The sequence below is a fragment of the Ambystoma mexicanum genome, chromosome 12 (genome assembly GCF_040938575.1).
Source record: "Ambystoma mexicanum isolate Mex_15411 chromosome 12, UKY_AmexF1_1, whole genome shotgun sequence".
NCBI classification, from domain to species: Eukaryota; Metazoa; Chordata; class Amphibia; order Caudata; family Ambystomatidae; genus Ambystoma; species Ambystoma mexicanum.
Genome location: NC_090936.1, coordinates 163,048,944 through 163,065,545, shown reverse-complemented (window position 1 = coordinate 163,065,545; position 16,602 = coordinate 163,048,944). Strand labels below are relative to the sequence as shown.

At 46.4% G+C, this 16,602-nt stretch overlaps 1 protein-coding gene across 9 annotated transcripts in view; it reads right to left on the bottom strand.

The window, feature by feature from the left end:
* The window catches only part of CNOT2 (CCR4-NOT transcription complex subunit 2), a 1,422,938-nt gene that overhangs the window by 773,212 nt on the left and 633,124 nt on the right, over positions 1-16,602 (bottom strand). For all 9 annotated transcript variants that reach the window (XM_069628237.1, XM_069628243.1, XM_069628241.1 and 6 more), the window contains one exon: positions 8,118-8,253. In XM_069628237.1, coding sequence (XP_069484338.1) covers positions 8,118-8,253 — 136 coding nt within the window. The remainder of the gene's footprint in view (positions 1-8,117; positions 8,254-16,602) is intronic.

Genomic DNA, 16,602 nt, shown 5'->3' with positions numbered 1-16,602 from the left:
GAGCTTCCACTTTTGAGGCCGCTAAACTGTGGAATTAATAGCCTGTGACCCTGAAGGGGATTCAAAACCATCTATATTATCGGCAGGCTCTGAAAACCCTTCTTTTTTTGTCGCTATTATTGGTTTCCACTTTGGAATCCTGACGCCAAGATGCCCTTGGGTGAATTGGAGTGTTACAAATGACAGTAACATATCACAGCAGGGCTCCAAGAAAGTGATGGGAAAAAAGCTTAGTAACATAGTCAGGAATTCTCTTTAGTACACGCCTGGTCAGCAAGTCCCAGAAGATGGACCACCAGTAAGATGCTTCGGTCCGTAGAGAAAAGTGGAGGTCTACAAACAAAAAGACCCAATAATCAGATCTCAAAAAGGAACAGTTCATGCCAAGAACTATATTTTTTAAAAAGGAGCACAATCTAATACCCTGTGTGAGGGTTATGATGGCATTGCAGAGAGTGATGTAGCAGAGAAGTAGAACAATGGGATAAGAGGTGGCAAAGCCACAGAAAGAAGTTTAGACTTTCAAGTGAGAATAGAGCCAATTCGATGCCTGGGCCCAGAAGGTGCCAAGAGCCAGAATGCACGGAGGAGAAAAAGAAAAACTAGCCTGCCTGGGTCCTCAAAAACAGACATCCTGGTGGAAGATGCAAAGCAAGCTTATATCTTTAAGAGCCTCTATCAGACTCAAGGTCACTAAATGACATGCAAATTACACCACTGAAGAACAATTTCCTGTGTATGGGCATTCGGAGTTAGAATAGGGATTGTTCATGGTCATGAGGACATTGGGTACTTGTATCCCATTTCACATCAGTTATTCACCCAACCAGACAATCTCATTATATGTTCGATATTCCTCTAGCACTTGTACAAGTGTTTTTACCCTAACCGGAACCTAGAACATTAGGTATAAAGAAACAAGAAGTAATTTAGGGGTTAAAATCAAACCAGGGAGAGCAGACTAAAACAAGTACAAAAATTGGGACACTGCTTCGATCCACCGGTATGATGGGGTGTTATCCCTGTAACCACAATGTGTACAGCACAGTCAAATAGGCTGTTGTTCATTAATGACGACTCACTTTTTGGTTCAGCAACTTTACCCTGGCAAGCAGGCAATCCTTTGTTTATTGTGAATCATCTTAGAAAACCTCACAATTTGCTTAGCTAAGAATAAAAAATGTCTTTTAAATTGTAAATTTTTAAAGCGCTAATACACAAGTGAAGTGCTTCAAAGCAGGAAGGGAACAAGGGAATACAGCAGTCATTCATAGGCCTTGAAGTTTCCGAATGATCTAACAAAAAAAATAACTAGCATACTAGCCCTGAGGCATTTCTTTTAGTGCGTGCATGACAGAAGGGAGGCAGAGAAAAGAGGGAGGAGAAGGAAAGAGCATACAATCAATAAACTACCGTATAAGGCCTGGCGGCATTCCGATTGATGGATGGTTGGACAAAAGAGAGACAAAGGGAGGCCAGGACAAACGATCTTGCTAGGCCTAGTGCATTCAAGGTCATGCAAGTGTGCAGACAGCAAGTGCAGGGGAGGGGAACAAGTGCGCCCAGTAGCAGGGGCCTGGGTTAAGTGCAGAGTGGTTGCCCCTCTCATGGGACATATTCCAAGTGCAGTAGTGTCAAGGAGAGTACAGCTGCCCGGAGGCAAGAGTAGGACTGGCAAGGGAGACTGGGACCTGTGGGGTAACTCACATTGGTGCGAGTGATCTGTTCCCACCTCCTCATGATTCTATGTCAAGACCGGAGGCTCACATTATGCTTCTCATTCTTTTAATTAATTATAGAAGAAAGCTCAGCAGCAAGGTATCTTTGCACTTACATCTAACAAAAACTCATGTTGAACGTGCATTACACAGATACATAACCAAAGAACATTAGAGTACACAAATAGTTCATAACATTAGCAGTACAAGGGGAAAAAAACTCCAAATCCCATGATACGCCGAAGGTCATCAGTGTCCAATGTCACGTGATACTGCTCCTCCAATAAGTGTATAGGTGTTCACATAAACAGTCTTGAACAAGAAACAACTTCTTTCCTTGCTGCTCACAGCAAGAAATAAACAGTTCTGAATAAGAAAGGACTTATCATTAATAATATTTACCAGTTTTTCATGATTGATATTCATTTCTCACTGATTATATATGGATATATAGTAACATTGTTATACGGCAAGTAAGCTTGGTGTTTATTTCTATTTTACTGATTGTACACCAACGCCAGCGGCCTCACGGACGTCGGTGTGAATGCGGACGCAACAAGCGTTTGTCGTGACAAACTTTATTCTGTTTACTTAATCCGCCGCCCCGGCCCGGAATTCTACATGCGGGCTCTGGGGAGAACGTGTCCGCAGGGCCCGAAGCGCCAGCGGGGCGCCAAGTGGAGCCCACGGTCCCTTTCTCAAGCTCTGGCGCTCGTACGAGCATTTCCGTCGAAGTGTATAACGGTTGATGCGAGTACGAGCGCCAGAGCAAGCTCCGTCTCTCTCTCTCTCTCCTTTTCGTGAGCGTTTAAAAAAAATAAAAAATAAAAAGAAGAAAGAAGGATCGCTAGCAGCACCAACAGCACGGAGCTTGGTCTGCCTAGCCTCCATTGCAAGGAAGTGAGTGGAGGTAACTCTCCTAAGCTTCATAGACTTTGCTTGTTGTTCACATACACCTTGCATAATCGACATCTGGGTCAGTGAGAGAAGGTCGTCAGCCCAGCAAAAAAAGGATTTATTATGGCAGCTCAATACAGTCCTCAATCTAACCAGGAATGGTCAGAGGAACAGGAGGACAGTTGTTATATTGATGAAGTGGCTATGGAAAGGAGAATACAAAAGGTCCTAGGATCCGCTGTGGAAAACAGCGTGCAGAAAGCTGTAACAGGTATGCTTCTGCCTATACAGCAGCGCATGGAAGAGCGCATGCGAGGTGCTTCTCCGAAGGGAGGTAAAAAGACGCAAAAGAGAAAAACCCCTTACCCAAGGGGGAAGTAGTCCGGCTCGTAAGAGCAAAAGCTCTGTGACCCCCCCCCCACCAGCCCCTCCCCCCTCTCTCCGAGCTAGTTGATACCTGCCACTGCTGCAATGACGGCTGAAACATGCCTTCATGACTAGGGAGGTAACTCCTTCCTTTGAAAGACCCTCTAACCCCGAGGAAGGAAACAGAGGTGTTGGACCTTCGAGCCGGGAGGGAGACAAACAGGGCATACAAGATGAAGCAAACTCGGGATTATATGACGAAGAGTCATCACACACTTCCTCAGAAGAGAACACCGAGCTTTGGGATTCGAAACCCTCGACCCCGGGGAATGCGGCAGCCCCCATCCCCAAGGCAAACACCAGGGAACAACGCCCTACCGAGGGAATGTTCGACCCTGAGGATTTGATACATCCTAGGTCCACTGACTGGCAGCCATCAGTCGGGACAACGGAATACATGTTTAGCAGGCTACGCAAGCCGCTGGGCGTTTGCCAAACTATTGAGACCCGTGGTGGCACACAAGAGAGCAAGGCATCCGCCTGATAATTTATCTGGACGACATTCTCATGGCTCAATCTCGAGAGCTGCTGCAAGAACAAACCAAACTAACCAGAAACTTGCTCCACAGTCTCGGCTTTCTCATCAACTGGGAGAAGTTGGTTCTTTGCCCCACCAAGAATATGCAGTTCCTTGGGTTCATTGTAGAAATCCAGAATTCGCAGCTTCGTCTTCCAGCTGCCAAGATACATTCAACCAAAAGGGAAATTCGCAGGCTCCTACAGAAGGATTTCATCTCTCTATGGGAGCTGGCGAGTGTAATAGGCCTCCTGTCCTCGTCCATCCAAGCACTTTTTCTGGGCTCCCTACATTCCGGGAATTTCAAAAGACTAAAAGGCCAACACCTGAGGCGCAGTCTTTCTTATTCTCAACGACTGACACTATCGTCACAAGCAAGGACGGAACTGAATTGGTGGCTTTCGCACATGGAGGCCTGGAACGGCAGAGCCATTTTCGGTTCTGCTCCCGATATAGAGTCGGATGCCAGCCGTTCCGGATGGGGAGCAAGATGTGGCACAGCTGCCACTGGAGGGACCTGGTCTCCGCAGGAGCTGGATATGCACATCAATTGTCTAGAGCTCCTCACGGGATCATTCGCAATTTGATCTTTCGCCAAAGACAAAGTGAGCTGTTGCATTCTACTAAAGATGGACAACGTATCTGACGTGAGATACATAAACCATCTGGGTGGTACCAGGTCTCGTCCGCTAGCAGAACTCGACAAAGACTTTTGGCATTTCTGCTTGGATCACCAGATCTCAGTGACAGCAGAATATCTGCCGGGTCTCAAGAATGTAATAGCGGATTGGCACTCCAGCCATTACGCCTACTCCAGCGACTGGAGTCCCGAGAAGGATATATGTATCTGCTTGCAGCAAAACTGGGGCCCATAATCCATACACCTCTTCTCGTCTCGGCTCAACACACAACTACTGGTGTTTTACAGTTGGAGGCCCAATCCAGCAGCATCAGCGACGGATGCATTCCTACAGCCTTGGACGCAAGGGATACTCTATGCGTTTCCCCCTTTCTCAATGATAGCGCGGACCCTGGCGAAGCACCGTCAGGACAGAGCAGAACTGGTCCTCATAGCCCCAGTATGGCCTTCTCAGATCTGGTATCCAGTTATTTGGGAACTTTCCACGGATTCTCCAATCCTTCTACCCCGGCATCGGGATCTCATGGTAGATCCGTGGGGACAAGCTCACCCCCTGCTAGTCTCCAGGTCTCTGACTCTGGCAGCTTGGAGGATTTCAGGGCAAGATGGAGAACCTCACAGATGTCCAGCAAAGCAATTCACCTCATTGAAGAGAGTTGGGCCCCTGCCACACGCAAACAGTATTCCAATTCTTGGAATACCCGGAGGTCGTGGTGCCAGGACCGAAGCGTGCATCCAGTTTCAGCGCCGTTAGAAGAAATACTAAATTTTTTAGCCTCCTTAGTAGAGAAAGATCTAGCTTACAGGACAATAAACGCATATCAATCGGCGATTTCTGCAGGGCACAATTTCATACAGGGGGTTCCAGCAGGAGATCATCACTTAGTTTGTAGATTGCTAAAGGGTATCCGTCTTGCAGTACCACCTTCGTCCTGTTACAATAAACTTTGGGACGTTAATAAAGTGCTCAATCTTTTCCTCTCTTGGCCAGCTAATGAAGAGCTATCACGCACGGCACTCTCCAGCAAGCTTACAACACTGCTTTGTCTGATTTCTTGCAGGAGTGTTATCGGACGTCAGGGCTCTAGATCTAGAGGGTAGGTCTTTTTCTCCGGACGGTATCGTCTTTCACATAACAAGGAGAACTAAATGTGATTCAAGAGTGATCTCTTACCCGGCCTTTAGAGAACAGCCCAAGCTTTGCGTGGTTCAGTTTAAAAGCTTATGAGGAAGTAACAGCTCTGCTTAGACTCTCTCCAACCGGGCAACTCCTCAGCTATTCGCATACCTCAAAGCGGTTTCAGCCCCTACCTTGGCTCGCTTGGTGCGTTGGACTCTAGCCCAATCGGGGATAGATGCACTCCAGTTCGGAGCCCATACAGTCGGAGGTGCCATGGCTTCAAAAGCTTTTCAAGTTGGCGTCAGTCTCGAGGAGATTATGAGAATGGCGGATTGGGCAGGCGAATCGATTTTTAAAGAATTCTACTTGAAACCAGTAGAGCAGCCTGCTTCGATAGTGGTAAGTAAGCTTTGAACTAGCATAATGTGAGCCTCCGGTCTTGACATAGAATAAAGATTTTCCATAATAACTTACTAGCAATTCTTGATTCTATTAAAGACACGGAGGCAAGCATTATCCCACCCTTCGAAGAAAAGCTTGTTGTATGCTACTTAAAGTAATGCTGGTACCGTTACAAACTGTTAGTTTGACCTCTTATTGCGTAGTAATAAGATGCTTTTATCTCCAACCCCTACAAGGGAACTAGGGTTGTTATACGCAAGAAGCTAACATTTAAATTTTATTTTGACAGCCTCTATAGACAAGTCCACCGACTTGCGCATTAACAGATCTTTTTCTGGTTGAGCGTGCTTTAAAGTTGATCATCAAAGACATCAAATTCGCAGCCTCGAAAGAGGAAGTTGTTTTTTGTTCAGGACTGTTTATGTGAACACCTATACACTTATTGGAGGAGCAGTATCACGTGACATTGGACACTGATGACCTTCGGAGCATCATGGGATTTGGAGTTTTTTTCCCTTGTACTGCTAATGTTATGAACTATTTGTGTACTCTAATGTTCTTTGGTTATGTATCTGTTTAATGCACTTTCAACATGAGTTTTTGTTAGATGTAAGTGCAAAGATACCTTGCTGCTGAGCTTTCTTATATAATTAAAAGAACGAAGCATAATGCTCGCCTCCGTGTCTTTAATAGAATCAAGAATTTCTAGTAAGTTATTATGGAAAATCTTTATTGTGTATTAAGCCAATTTCGAGAAATTAGTGGGTGCTGCCCCAGGCATTTAATTTGGTGATTGGAAGAGGATGTCATCCTTGGATGTGATGGGTCTGAGGAATGTAAGGAGAGCACTTTTGTCGAAGGGTACCCTGAATTTTGGCAGCTGAAGTACAGTCCATGCTGGGATTGGATAGGGGAGTAAGAAGGGGCTGTGGGAGGGGATTTAGTGTGGCTGAATTTCAATGAAAGTACTCATTCACTGACAAAATCTCAAATAGGAGTTATTTCGGGCATTACACTTTACACCAACTGCGGAATTGTTTGTTCAGGTGGAGGGGTTAAAGTGTTCGTTTACGGACAGTACAAGGATTTGGCTATTTTTACGAGAGCGTGTCTCGTGCGCCATAAAGTACGGTGAGATGGGAATGAGACTTATTTTTGCACCAGACATCTGGCTTGTGGATGGTGCATTTAATTTCCATGAGTTCACAGTGGTTTCATCCTTCTGCTGCTTTGCTTTAGTGGTACTTTAAGATCTGTGAAGTTACTCAAGTGCTGGTTAAAGATAGCAAGGAGTGTCTGTACATGTTATTTGGAACGTACCATAGTTCAGGGAACATAACAAAATATCCTGTATGCACAATACGATTTGTTGGACAACGGTTATCACAGCACTAACTTTTTGCTGGCAAACTTGATGCTGGACCACTTGAGAAATGTTGACAGTTCATAGTACGCTACTTGGATCAAGAGCAACAGATAAGTATAGTTGAAAAATGCCCCAGAAGGGGACAAAAGTGTAACTGCAGAATGTACACTAGAGCTTATAAACGAGTGCCAGACAGGTAAAAGCAACTAATCGGTTGAGTGTGTGAAGGGGCACATCAAGGGCCATCCTTCCTTAAAGGTTCACCCTCTACAGATGCCAGCTCAGTATTTTTGTTCAACAAAGCAAACAATCTCAGAGTATGAAAGAACAGTAAAGAGCTTATTGTGTTTTGTTCCATTAGTACTTGCAGGTTGTAGTAAACGTTCTGGGTGCTCTAGTAGCTCCAAGCACAGACAGGATTACCATCCTTGTGCCAGCTACATAGAAACAGCACCAGTCGCATGATGCCAGTGACCAATACAGGAGCAGAGAAACTAGCTACTACCCACCATGGGTGGACATATAGAATGGTGAACTAAAAACAAAAAAGAATAAAACCAGAAAGCGGAGCAGAGTCCCTAAATCCAAACACAATGCTGTGTAAAGGTAAATGCTACAAGGAACTGTGGAGGAGAAATGTGGCCAGGCAACTAACCCGCAATCCACCTGGGAGTTAGGGGGGGGGGGTCTGATTACTACAAGGAAGTGGGGCAAACTACTAAAATTGGGCAGGACTCAAACAGAACGGTGCTGCATCCTGCAAAGATTTCTTTGCTGATCTCAGTTATAGTCTCTGCAATGTCATAGTGCCCAGCAAGTGGAAAATGACCCTTGGAGTTAGATTTCAAAATAAAATGAAACATTTCCTATACTTTCTTAGAAACTCCAGGCAACACGCTGCCCTGTGAAGGATGCAAGGATAGCAAAAAATGCATTATTCCCCAAGCCTCCTGAACATCTGTATGTTCTTTTGTTTGCGAACAGCAATCAACATGCATACAAAATGCAGACATTTTTTAGGAAAAAAGTACCTGCTTGGAGATGGCGGCGTATGAAGCGACACTGTTGTTGGCGTTACATGGCTTGGTAGCTGATTGCCTTGCGATAAACTCCGACTTAACTGGGGAGTGTTGTTCGTCATTCCCCTCATTGGAAGGCCCAGTGCACCTTCAAGAAAAGTAATTCAAGAATGCAGATGTGAGCAAAAATAAAGCCATACAACATAATGTAACATGCAATAGGCTAGCATTGCCCAAGTAAATATTTAAAATTACTTACTGTAGTGATTACTGTTCTCCTAGTCTGTGGGCCCCTTTCTTCCATACTTGCAGCCTACCAGGAATGGGGGGTCCTGAACACACTGCTCAGTGGAATTAGTTGATTGCACAAGCGCAGGCCCAGGTGGATGCAGGCTCCTCCTCCGAGCTGCTCCCCAGCTCCCAACCAACAGTCCCTGTAGCAGCAGATGTTACGACATTTAACACGTGTAAGGTGGTCATAGGGCAGGCTGTCTTGTGGAAAGGGGACTATGAACTAGGATTAAAGTACTCACTACATTGAGCAAATCAAACTTCCTCATATGCCCAAGCCAATTCCATCCATTCTCACAACTAAGCAAGAATCCAAAGGGTGGAGAAATGAAGGCTGAATGACTAACTCAGACCAAAAAAACACAGTTACTCATCCTATCAAGCAACTACTGTACTTGTCCATAGTCCCGTCCACGGTACTTTTAGAGCTTTCCGTTCAACCGGACTGGGCCAGCGCACACTTTTGCACTAGAAGAAAAAACATTGTCCCATTTTTTGCAGCAAAGCTGGATTCATGTATAGCATTCGGTTCATGTCCCCAGCCAGCAACTTCTGGTTCACTTGCCAGTCCTTTACATTCACACAGGCTATACCCGACAGGGCTACGTTTTAGAGGGTGTGTGGATGAAACACGAATCTGAACTAGGAGTACAGCAGTTACACCACTGAGTAACTTCCTTACTACTACATCCAGTTCCCTTTCCACCATAACCGAGAGATTCCCAAGCACCATCTCTTAAAGGGCGAGGTTGACCTATGCTTAATTGAGCTGAAAATATTTTAGCACTGTGTGGCCAAATCTATCATCGGCCATTGTGCAAACGTACATGCAGTACAGAAGGCAGGTGAAGTCACCCATGCAGCAGCTTTGGCGATTAACTCCCAGGAGACATGGCACTGAAGAGCCGCAGAAACTGCGTAACCTTGCACTGCATACTCTTAAAGGACCTTTGGGATGGGCTTCTGAAGTTAAAGTCTGTTGGAGGAGCAGAATTCTTTAGTGCTGCCCAGATAGAATTTGAGGGCTCTACAAACATCCATGTAGAGTCTCATCAGCCTCTGATGGGGGAATCAGAAAGAAGTTAGGCAGTGTAATTTCCCGGATATAAATTAAATTTTGAGAGTAGCTTTGGAAGAAAGGGGGGGGCGGGGTTGAGTCCTGAGAGCAACATTGTATCTGTGGAAAACAGCTCTCCAATCCTGTCTGAGGTGATAGCCACAAGCAAATCTGTTCTCCAAGACACAACCGTATATCGACAGGAGCCATCACCTCAAATGGTTTGTGACAGAGTGCCTAGAGTTAACCAAAGAAAAAGAATGACTCTTGCCTGGCCACAAGGGGGCCCAAAAATTATTTTCAACAAAAAAAAACAATATTATTGACCACTTAAATGTTGTATAAAGTGCAGCCCTGGCCGCAAGGCAGCAGAGTGCTGTACAGCACAGTTTACAAAATGAAGATGAAATCCAGATACAAAAATGGAGAAGGTTTAAAAAAAATCAGCAGAAACAAATCATAAAATACAGAAAATAAATTAAGGGCCACATTACAAATAAGAAAGGTGAAAAATAGGTCTTGAGGGCCGCCTTGAACACAAGTAAAATAGGGAGCCGACAAATGGGAAGAGGAGGGGCGTTCAAAGCACGAGGAGTAGCTGACGAAAAAGCTTCACTTTATTTTTTTTTACTGAATACTTACAACAAGGAATGACTAACTGCAAAATATTGGGGCTTTAGTGAGCCTTGATCCACCAGAGAGGTCTACCATGTCAGCAAGTTAAACTGGCCGGCCCAATACAACTGCCTTGTGAATAATGTAGAAGATTTTGAAATGTGATCTAAATAGTTTCTCTACTGACTTCCAATTCTAAGACCTGAACAGCAATAGAATAAAAGTTTTCGGGATAACTGAAAAACAAGATAGCCGATTTGAGGTTCAAGCGAGAATAAAGAGTAAACAAGACATTTTGCAGAAGACACCAGGGTTGAAGTGATTCCAAGAGGGTGGAGTCACTCTTTAATGTGCAGGAGGGGAAGACGCAGGGGATACTAGGAGAAACTCAGTTGTATAAGTCTTGCAACACTTCTTAAAACTTGAGTCTGGTCCTGTGAAAAAGAGGGAGAAAGAAGCAGAGACCGACATTCTCACATGAAATCATTAAAGCATCCTCCAATGATCCAGGACTCTACCAGGCAAAGAGGCAGCTCTTGCTTTTTAGCAGGATAGGAAAAAGGTATACTGTGTAAGCCCTACATAAAAAAAGGGAGGAAAGAACATCTGTGTGAAGATCCCATTCATGGCTGGTGGAAGAGAGGCATCTGTGGAGGAGCACCCTTTTGTTCAAAGACCCCAAAAAATGATAATCCATTGCATGCCCAATTGCACATTTCCACACCAACACAGGCTAGAGGAGGAGATCCAGTACCTCCAAGTTTGTTCAAATAGAACATGGCTCTGGTGGTGTCAGTCAAGATCAAACCCATCTTCCCTATGATGTTGGGCAGGAAGGAATCCAATACCAGGAAGATAGTCCTGGGGTCAACACATTTACATGGTCCTGTCAGTCCTCTAGCAACCAAAGATCATGGATCTGTAGATTATCCAGAGTGGCTCCCCAGCCCAGAAGGTAAGACTCAAATATAATGTTCCCAGAGGATCATTAAGAAAACGTTGACGCTTCAGGTAAGTTGCTTAACAGTTAGATGTTTTATTCCAGTTACCCTTCAGTTACATGAGAGTTCCCACTGGCTCCCAGCAGCAAGACCACATCTTACAACTGCCTGGGTTAAACGCCAGCACACATGCATTCCCTCACTTCTACATCAATGTTTCCACCCATCAACTTTCTCTCTGACCTCATGAATTCCAGACCAGCTCGTATCCATTGATCCAGCAAAGCACTTCACAACATCCCGCCCTCCCTTACCAGACACAGACACAGACACAGACACACACACTCACTCACACACTCACTTGTTCCAATCCAAGCTTCGCATCTATCAAAGCACTTCACTTCAAATATTTGTACTGGTAATCAACAGCGAAGGCCTAGCAAGACTCCCTGAAGAATCAAAGGGCATTTTGATTGAGGCTAGGAGGCGGCTTAAGAAAATGCTGCCAGAAAAAGTTGTTGGTTCAGCATCAAGGCAAACATATGGCACGAAAAGGACCCCAAGTGGGCGTGACCTCCAACATCCTCTGGGACCACTATGGGTGGTTTCTTCCAAACCAAAACTGATGTGAGCTCTAGAAATACCAACCTTCAGTGGATTTTGTATGGTGTACACAAAAACACTCACTGGTAAATTTGACTGAGCAGTAAGTGTTACTCTTCTGAGGGCTGAAAACGGTTAATGGGTACAGAACAATCTCAAGAGTAACTAAGGAAAAATGTCCACTTTTTCTCCTCCCCACACACGCCCAGCCCGTCACCTCCAGGAAGTACTCTCATCAGAGAACCCCAGAGCATCCTTGCCCAGGCAGCCAGCAAAGGGGCCCTCATTGGGCACATCCACCACCCATCTGCCTGTTTTCTTCGGGCGTGCCAAGCAAACCATTACCCCAAATCCTGCCTGCTGCAACTATCAGGTAAGGCATGACCAATTGGGTGCATAGCTTGTGTTGTAGTTTATGGTTAGGCAAGATTTGGAGCAGTACCCTTTGGGTGCACCAAAACAACCTTGACCTCCTGATAATAGGAACCAAACCTTTGGTACAAGTCTGTACTACACAGGTTGGTAGTGTGGCTGAGCAGCCAGGCTTAACTCAAGATGGGTCAATGTGAGCAGTAGGGGAGTCATACGGAGCTGCAAGATTTTTCCGTCATGGAAAAGTCTGTGACGGAAAGGTTTGCATGAGAAATGTACGCACCTCAAAAGTTTTGTATATTTCCCATGCGAACATACACTGCAAGCCACTACATACCCACACCCCCACCCACACCAACGGACACAACCCCCACCACCCACACCCCCAACATGACCAAGCCCTACTTGCCTTTTCTTCACGCTGTGTCCCTGAGGCGCCACTTCAGTGATTGGGAACCAGCGCCGGAGGGTCCTTTTTTTTTTTACGGGCAGCTGCAGGGGTTTCCCCCGCTCACTATACTTTTAAGTATAGTGAGCGGGGTGTTGCGGGGAAACCTCTGCAGCCCCTGTTTTTTGTTCCTTTTTCAGGTGTGCAGCTGGGGTGTCCCCCGCTCACTATACTGTATAGTATGGTGAGCAGGGTGTTGTGGTGGACACTGCTGCAGTCTTTTTTCTTTTTACTTACCTAAAATGCATGCCATCAGAGCTTCGAACTTTTGGTGTTCGAACCTTTGCTGGTATGCATTTTTCAGACTTTTTGTATAGTCTGACCTTTTTTTTCGGTCCTTTCATACAATACCGAGTTACACAGATATTCACAGTGACAGGTATCCAAATAAACACTTACACACAAGGTTTCTTGATTAAACAATTATTTAACAGTCACTTTGAATAAGCCTTCTTCAGAAGGGGCAATATAATAGTAACGTAACATACAAAGACACTCCAAATTACACACACTTAGTTTCTCTAAATCAGCAAATACCCATTTGGAATGGCACACAGGCACGTCTTACACTCTCAGGTGACTTCAATAGTTAGGACACTGTGGACATTAATATCAGTGGTACATTTAGAGCAATACTGAAGTTGGTGTCAAGAAAAGGTTTTTTTTTTACGCTCCCCTGGTCTCTGCGGAGGCGTTGGGGCACGTTGTAGCCTCCCTGGTGTTAGATCTCCCCCTTCTGGTTTCGTTCCCTGCGGATCAGCTATGGGCGGCGACAATTGGTGGCACTGCTCCTGCGTGGATATGGGAAAACGTGAATGCGCTCGTAGATGACTGTGGTATCTCCCAACCCCTTCGACCCAAGGTGCGATTTCTGTGGGCACATACCGGCCCATAAGGCTCACCTGATTAATCTGAATGATGAGCTCTCTGTTCTGCTACTTCTGGCAGGGGCGCTTGTTGGTGGAATCTAGTTCCTTCACTGATTCCAGAGTACTAGTCCAGTCCAGCTGCGAATAAATTCCTCTTTCTGCTTTCTCAATGTCTGTGTTTTTCCCCTCTTTCTTTCAATGCCTTTGTCTTTTCCCTCTCAATGTCTTGATGTTATTGCTCTCAATGTGGTTGTTTTGCACTAACGTTTCTCTCCGTTTTCTCCCAAATACCTGGAAATGTGGCCTAACAACGGCTGTGGGGGCGCAGAACACGGCTGAGTGGAAAATGGATACGACCGCAATGTTCAGTAGCAGGTGAGTGATGGCTGTAGGGAAGGCGCAAGGTTTTAATGACAGCAAGTCCTTAACGTAATGTCTGTTAAGTGTCTAACCTTGTCTTTTGCCTTTTCTTTACAGGTGCTGCGAGTTCGGATGGGGTGCGTTGTGCCGCGGTGCCTGGGTGATGGCGTCTGCGTTCCGGGATGTTTGCTGGTGAGCCGCGGTGCGAGGTGGAAGAGGTCTGTGCTCCGAGATGTTTGCAGTTGAGCCGCGGTGCCAGGAGGAAGCGTTCAGGTAAGAGCAGGATTCTCCAGTGACAAGCACGGATGCAGATGGCAGGATAACTTCAGGTAAGATGAATCCCAGGCGACGGTGAGTGTTATGCTGCACGGAGGTTCAGAATAACGCAAAGCGTGTGCCTTGGGGTTGGGCTGGCTTTTATAGTTGAGCTCTTAAGGCCACGCCCCTTAGCAAAGTTATGCATGTCACACCCTGCCACTCCTAGAAGTTGGATGCACGTGCAGATGAAGATGGAGACCACACCCGTACTTCGTTACACAAATGAGAATTCTTGAGAGTATTCTTGCTCATTATAAAATAGTTCCTGTTCATTCTAAGCACTTCTGCCTGTAACAGAAATGTCCTGTTTAAATCCTTCCATGAGCCTGGCGCCAGGACTGTGTCCAACCAGGCCCCCCCCCCCCCCAGTGATGCCCCCTGCTCCCTCCACTTGATGTACCACTCTTGTGATCCTGGGCAAGTGGCCATGACAGGTTTAAGAATAAAACAAGGGATCACACACATTTTGAAGCAGGTAAGTACTTTTGAACCCCCCCCCCCCAATGCAAAGCAAATTAACCCTTTCCTGGAGGGAAGGTAAACTCACAAAGTCAGAGGGAAGAAGAGTATTTCAGGGAGCCAGGCCAGCTAATAAGTTAGCAACAGTCTACATGAGATGAAGCACTTCTTGCAGGTAAGTAAAAGTCTTGCACAATGTTTTAGAAGTCTAAGTAGAACAAGTAGAATCAATGTAGGGCCACAAGCTGGGAGGCTTATGAGGGGCAAAGCTGTAAGCAGCTCTGCAAGGTTAACCAAGACAAGTCTCAACTGAGAACAAGTAAGGCTACACCACAAGAGGTAAGTTCTCTTAGAGTTTACAGTACCTTTGGTTAGAAGAAATGGTTGCAGCTGACTTATGTTCCTGTACAGCTCTGCAGATCTTGGTGTACCTGGACCTCAGTCATGGGGACAAGAGGGAGGATGTCTGGGGACCCCTGAACTGCAATGGGAAGGGCAGCAGCAGCAATGGGCAAACTTCAATTCAGTGGCACATCAGAGTTTCCTCACGTTGGACAGCAAATAGCAGCACTGCGGTTCTCGGATACCACTTCAGACTTTCCTTACATCTGGGGTCCAGCACTCTGTTGCGGTGGCTCAGGCTTAGTCCTGCTTCAGGGGAGTCCGGAGGATCTTCCTGGTGCTCGGGTCTGACTTAAAAGCGATCCACTCGATTTGGTGTTCCTCTCCCTGGCACTTCTGTTCCACCACCAGTCGCATTGGAAGTAAAGCCAGCTTCAAGACGAGTTCAATTTGGAGTTGATTGGTCCCACCATTTGAAAGGGAGAAGTCGTCCTTGCAGGGATTCTCTAGTCAAGGTGAATTTGGAGCTTCAGCACAGCAGCAGGGTCGAGGAGTTGCACCAGGCGTCTCTTCCAGCTTCTTCGGATTCCTTTGTCCAGTGGTCGACTCTGCCTTCCTAGCCAGAAAGCCTCACCTTTTATGCAGGTTTTTCCCATTCATTCCAGCCCAGCTGTCTATCACACAGCAAAGTGGCTGTCCTTGTTGTACAACCAGCCGGCCAATAACCTTTGGGTGCATTCCTGTAACCAAGGGGATTAAGCACAGGGAGTTTTGGGCACCTCTCAATTCCTGCCCCTGCCAGACATACTGGAGCCAGAGGCGGCCTTCACTCGTGAATCCCGCCAAAGACAAAACTAACAAAGGGACCAAACCTGGTTTGGCACGCACAGTAAATCTCAAGGACCTTTTTCCAGCAAGAAATGCCGAAAAAAGAAGACCGGGGCCATTTTGACAAAATGGGCACCCATGGGTGCTTTACTGCAGCTGCGAACGCAGCCCACGGTAAAAACTTGCAATGGTAGTTAAAAGTAAACCACTGCCTGGCCGCAGCACAGCAGGCCGAGGCCAAAATGACGCGATGGTGCCCTCTTCCACTGTCACTTCCCGGGAGACTCTCACTCATCAAGATGGCACTCGCCCCAAGCTATTGTACATATTCAGTAACGTGCCCGTCTGGCCAGGGAGGAAATACTTTACAAGATTGCACAAATTGTAAGCACAGTTCTTATGGCACTCGCGCGCTGTACGCAAGAAATGGTCTGACATGACACTCCCCTACGATAGAGGGGGGGGGTTCACCACCCCTGACCCGCTGCGATACTGGCTCGCGGCACAAGCGCAATTCGCTTCTTATTGTTATCCTGGACAACCCTCCCCGCCCCCATATTAAACTGGAGATGCTGGCGGCAGCAGACACTAACGTAATGTCATTAATACTACACCAGCAGTATGTACCATACTCGCCCATCGACCCGTCGGGACCACTGTGCCTGCTTGGGGTCGAATATTCAAGGCTGGTGAGGAACAGCAGCCCTACTACAAGTGGCTCCCCGCCTGGAGATTTCCCGGGCTGGAAGCCACACATGACGCAGCCTTGGCGCGACACTGGGAGGCCCTGGGGTATCTCGCTCTAACGGACTTCTATCCAGATGGGCAGATTATAACTCTGCAGACATGGAGGCAGGCCCATTCAGGTTCAGCATTGGAATATTTGCAATTCTATAGACTGCGCGCCGCCTTCCGAACTGCTTGGTCTGGTTTTCCTAACGAACCCCCGGACTCCCCAGGGATTGCCTACATTGCTAACTGGGGTGGCGCCCGT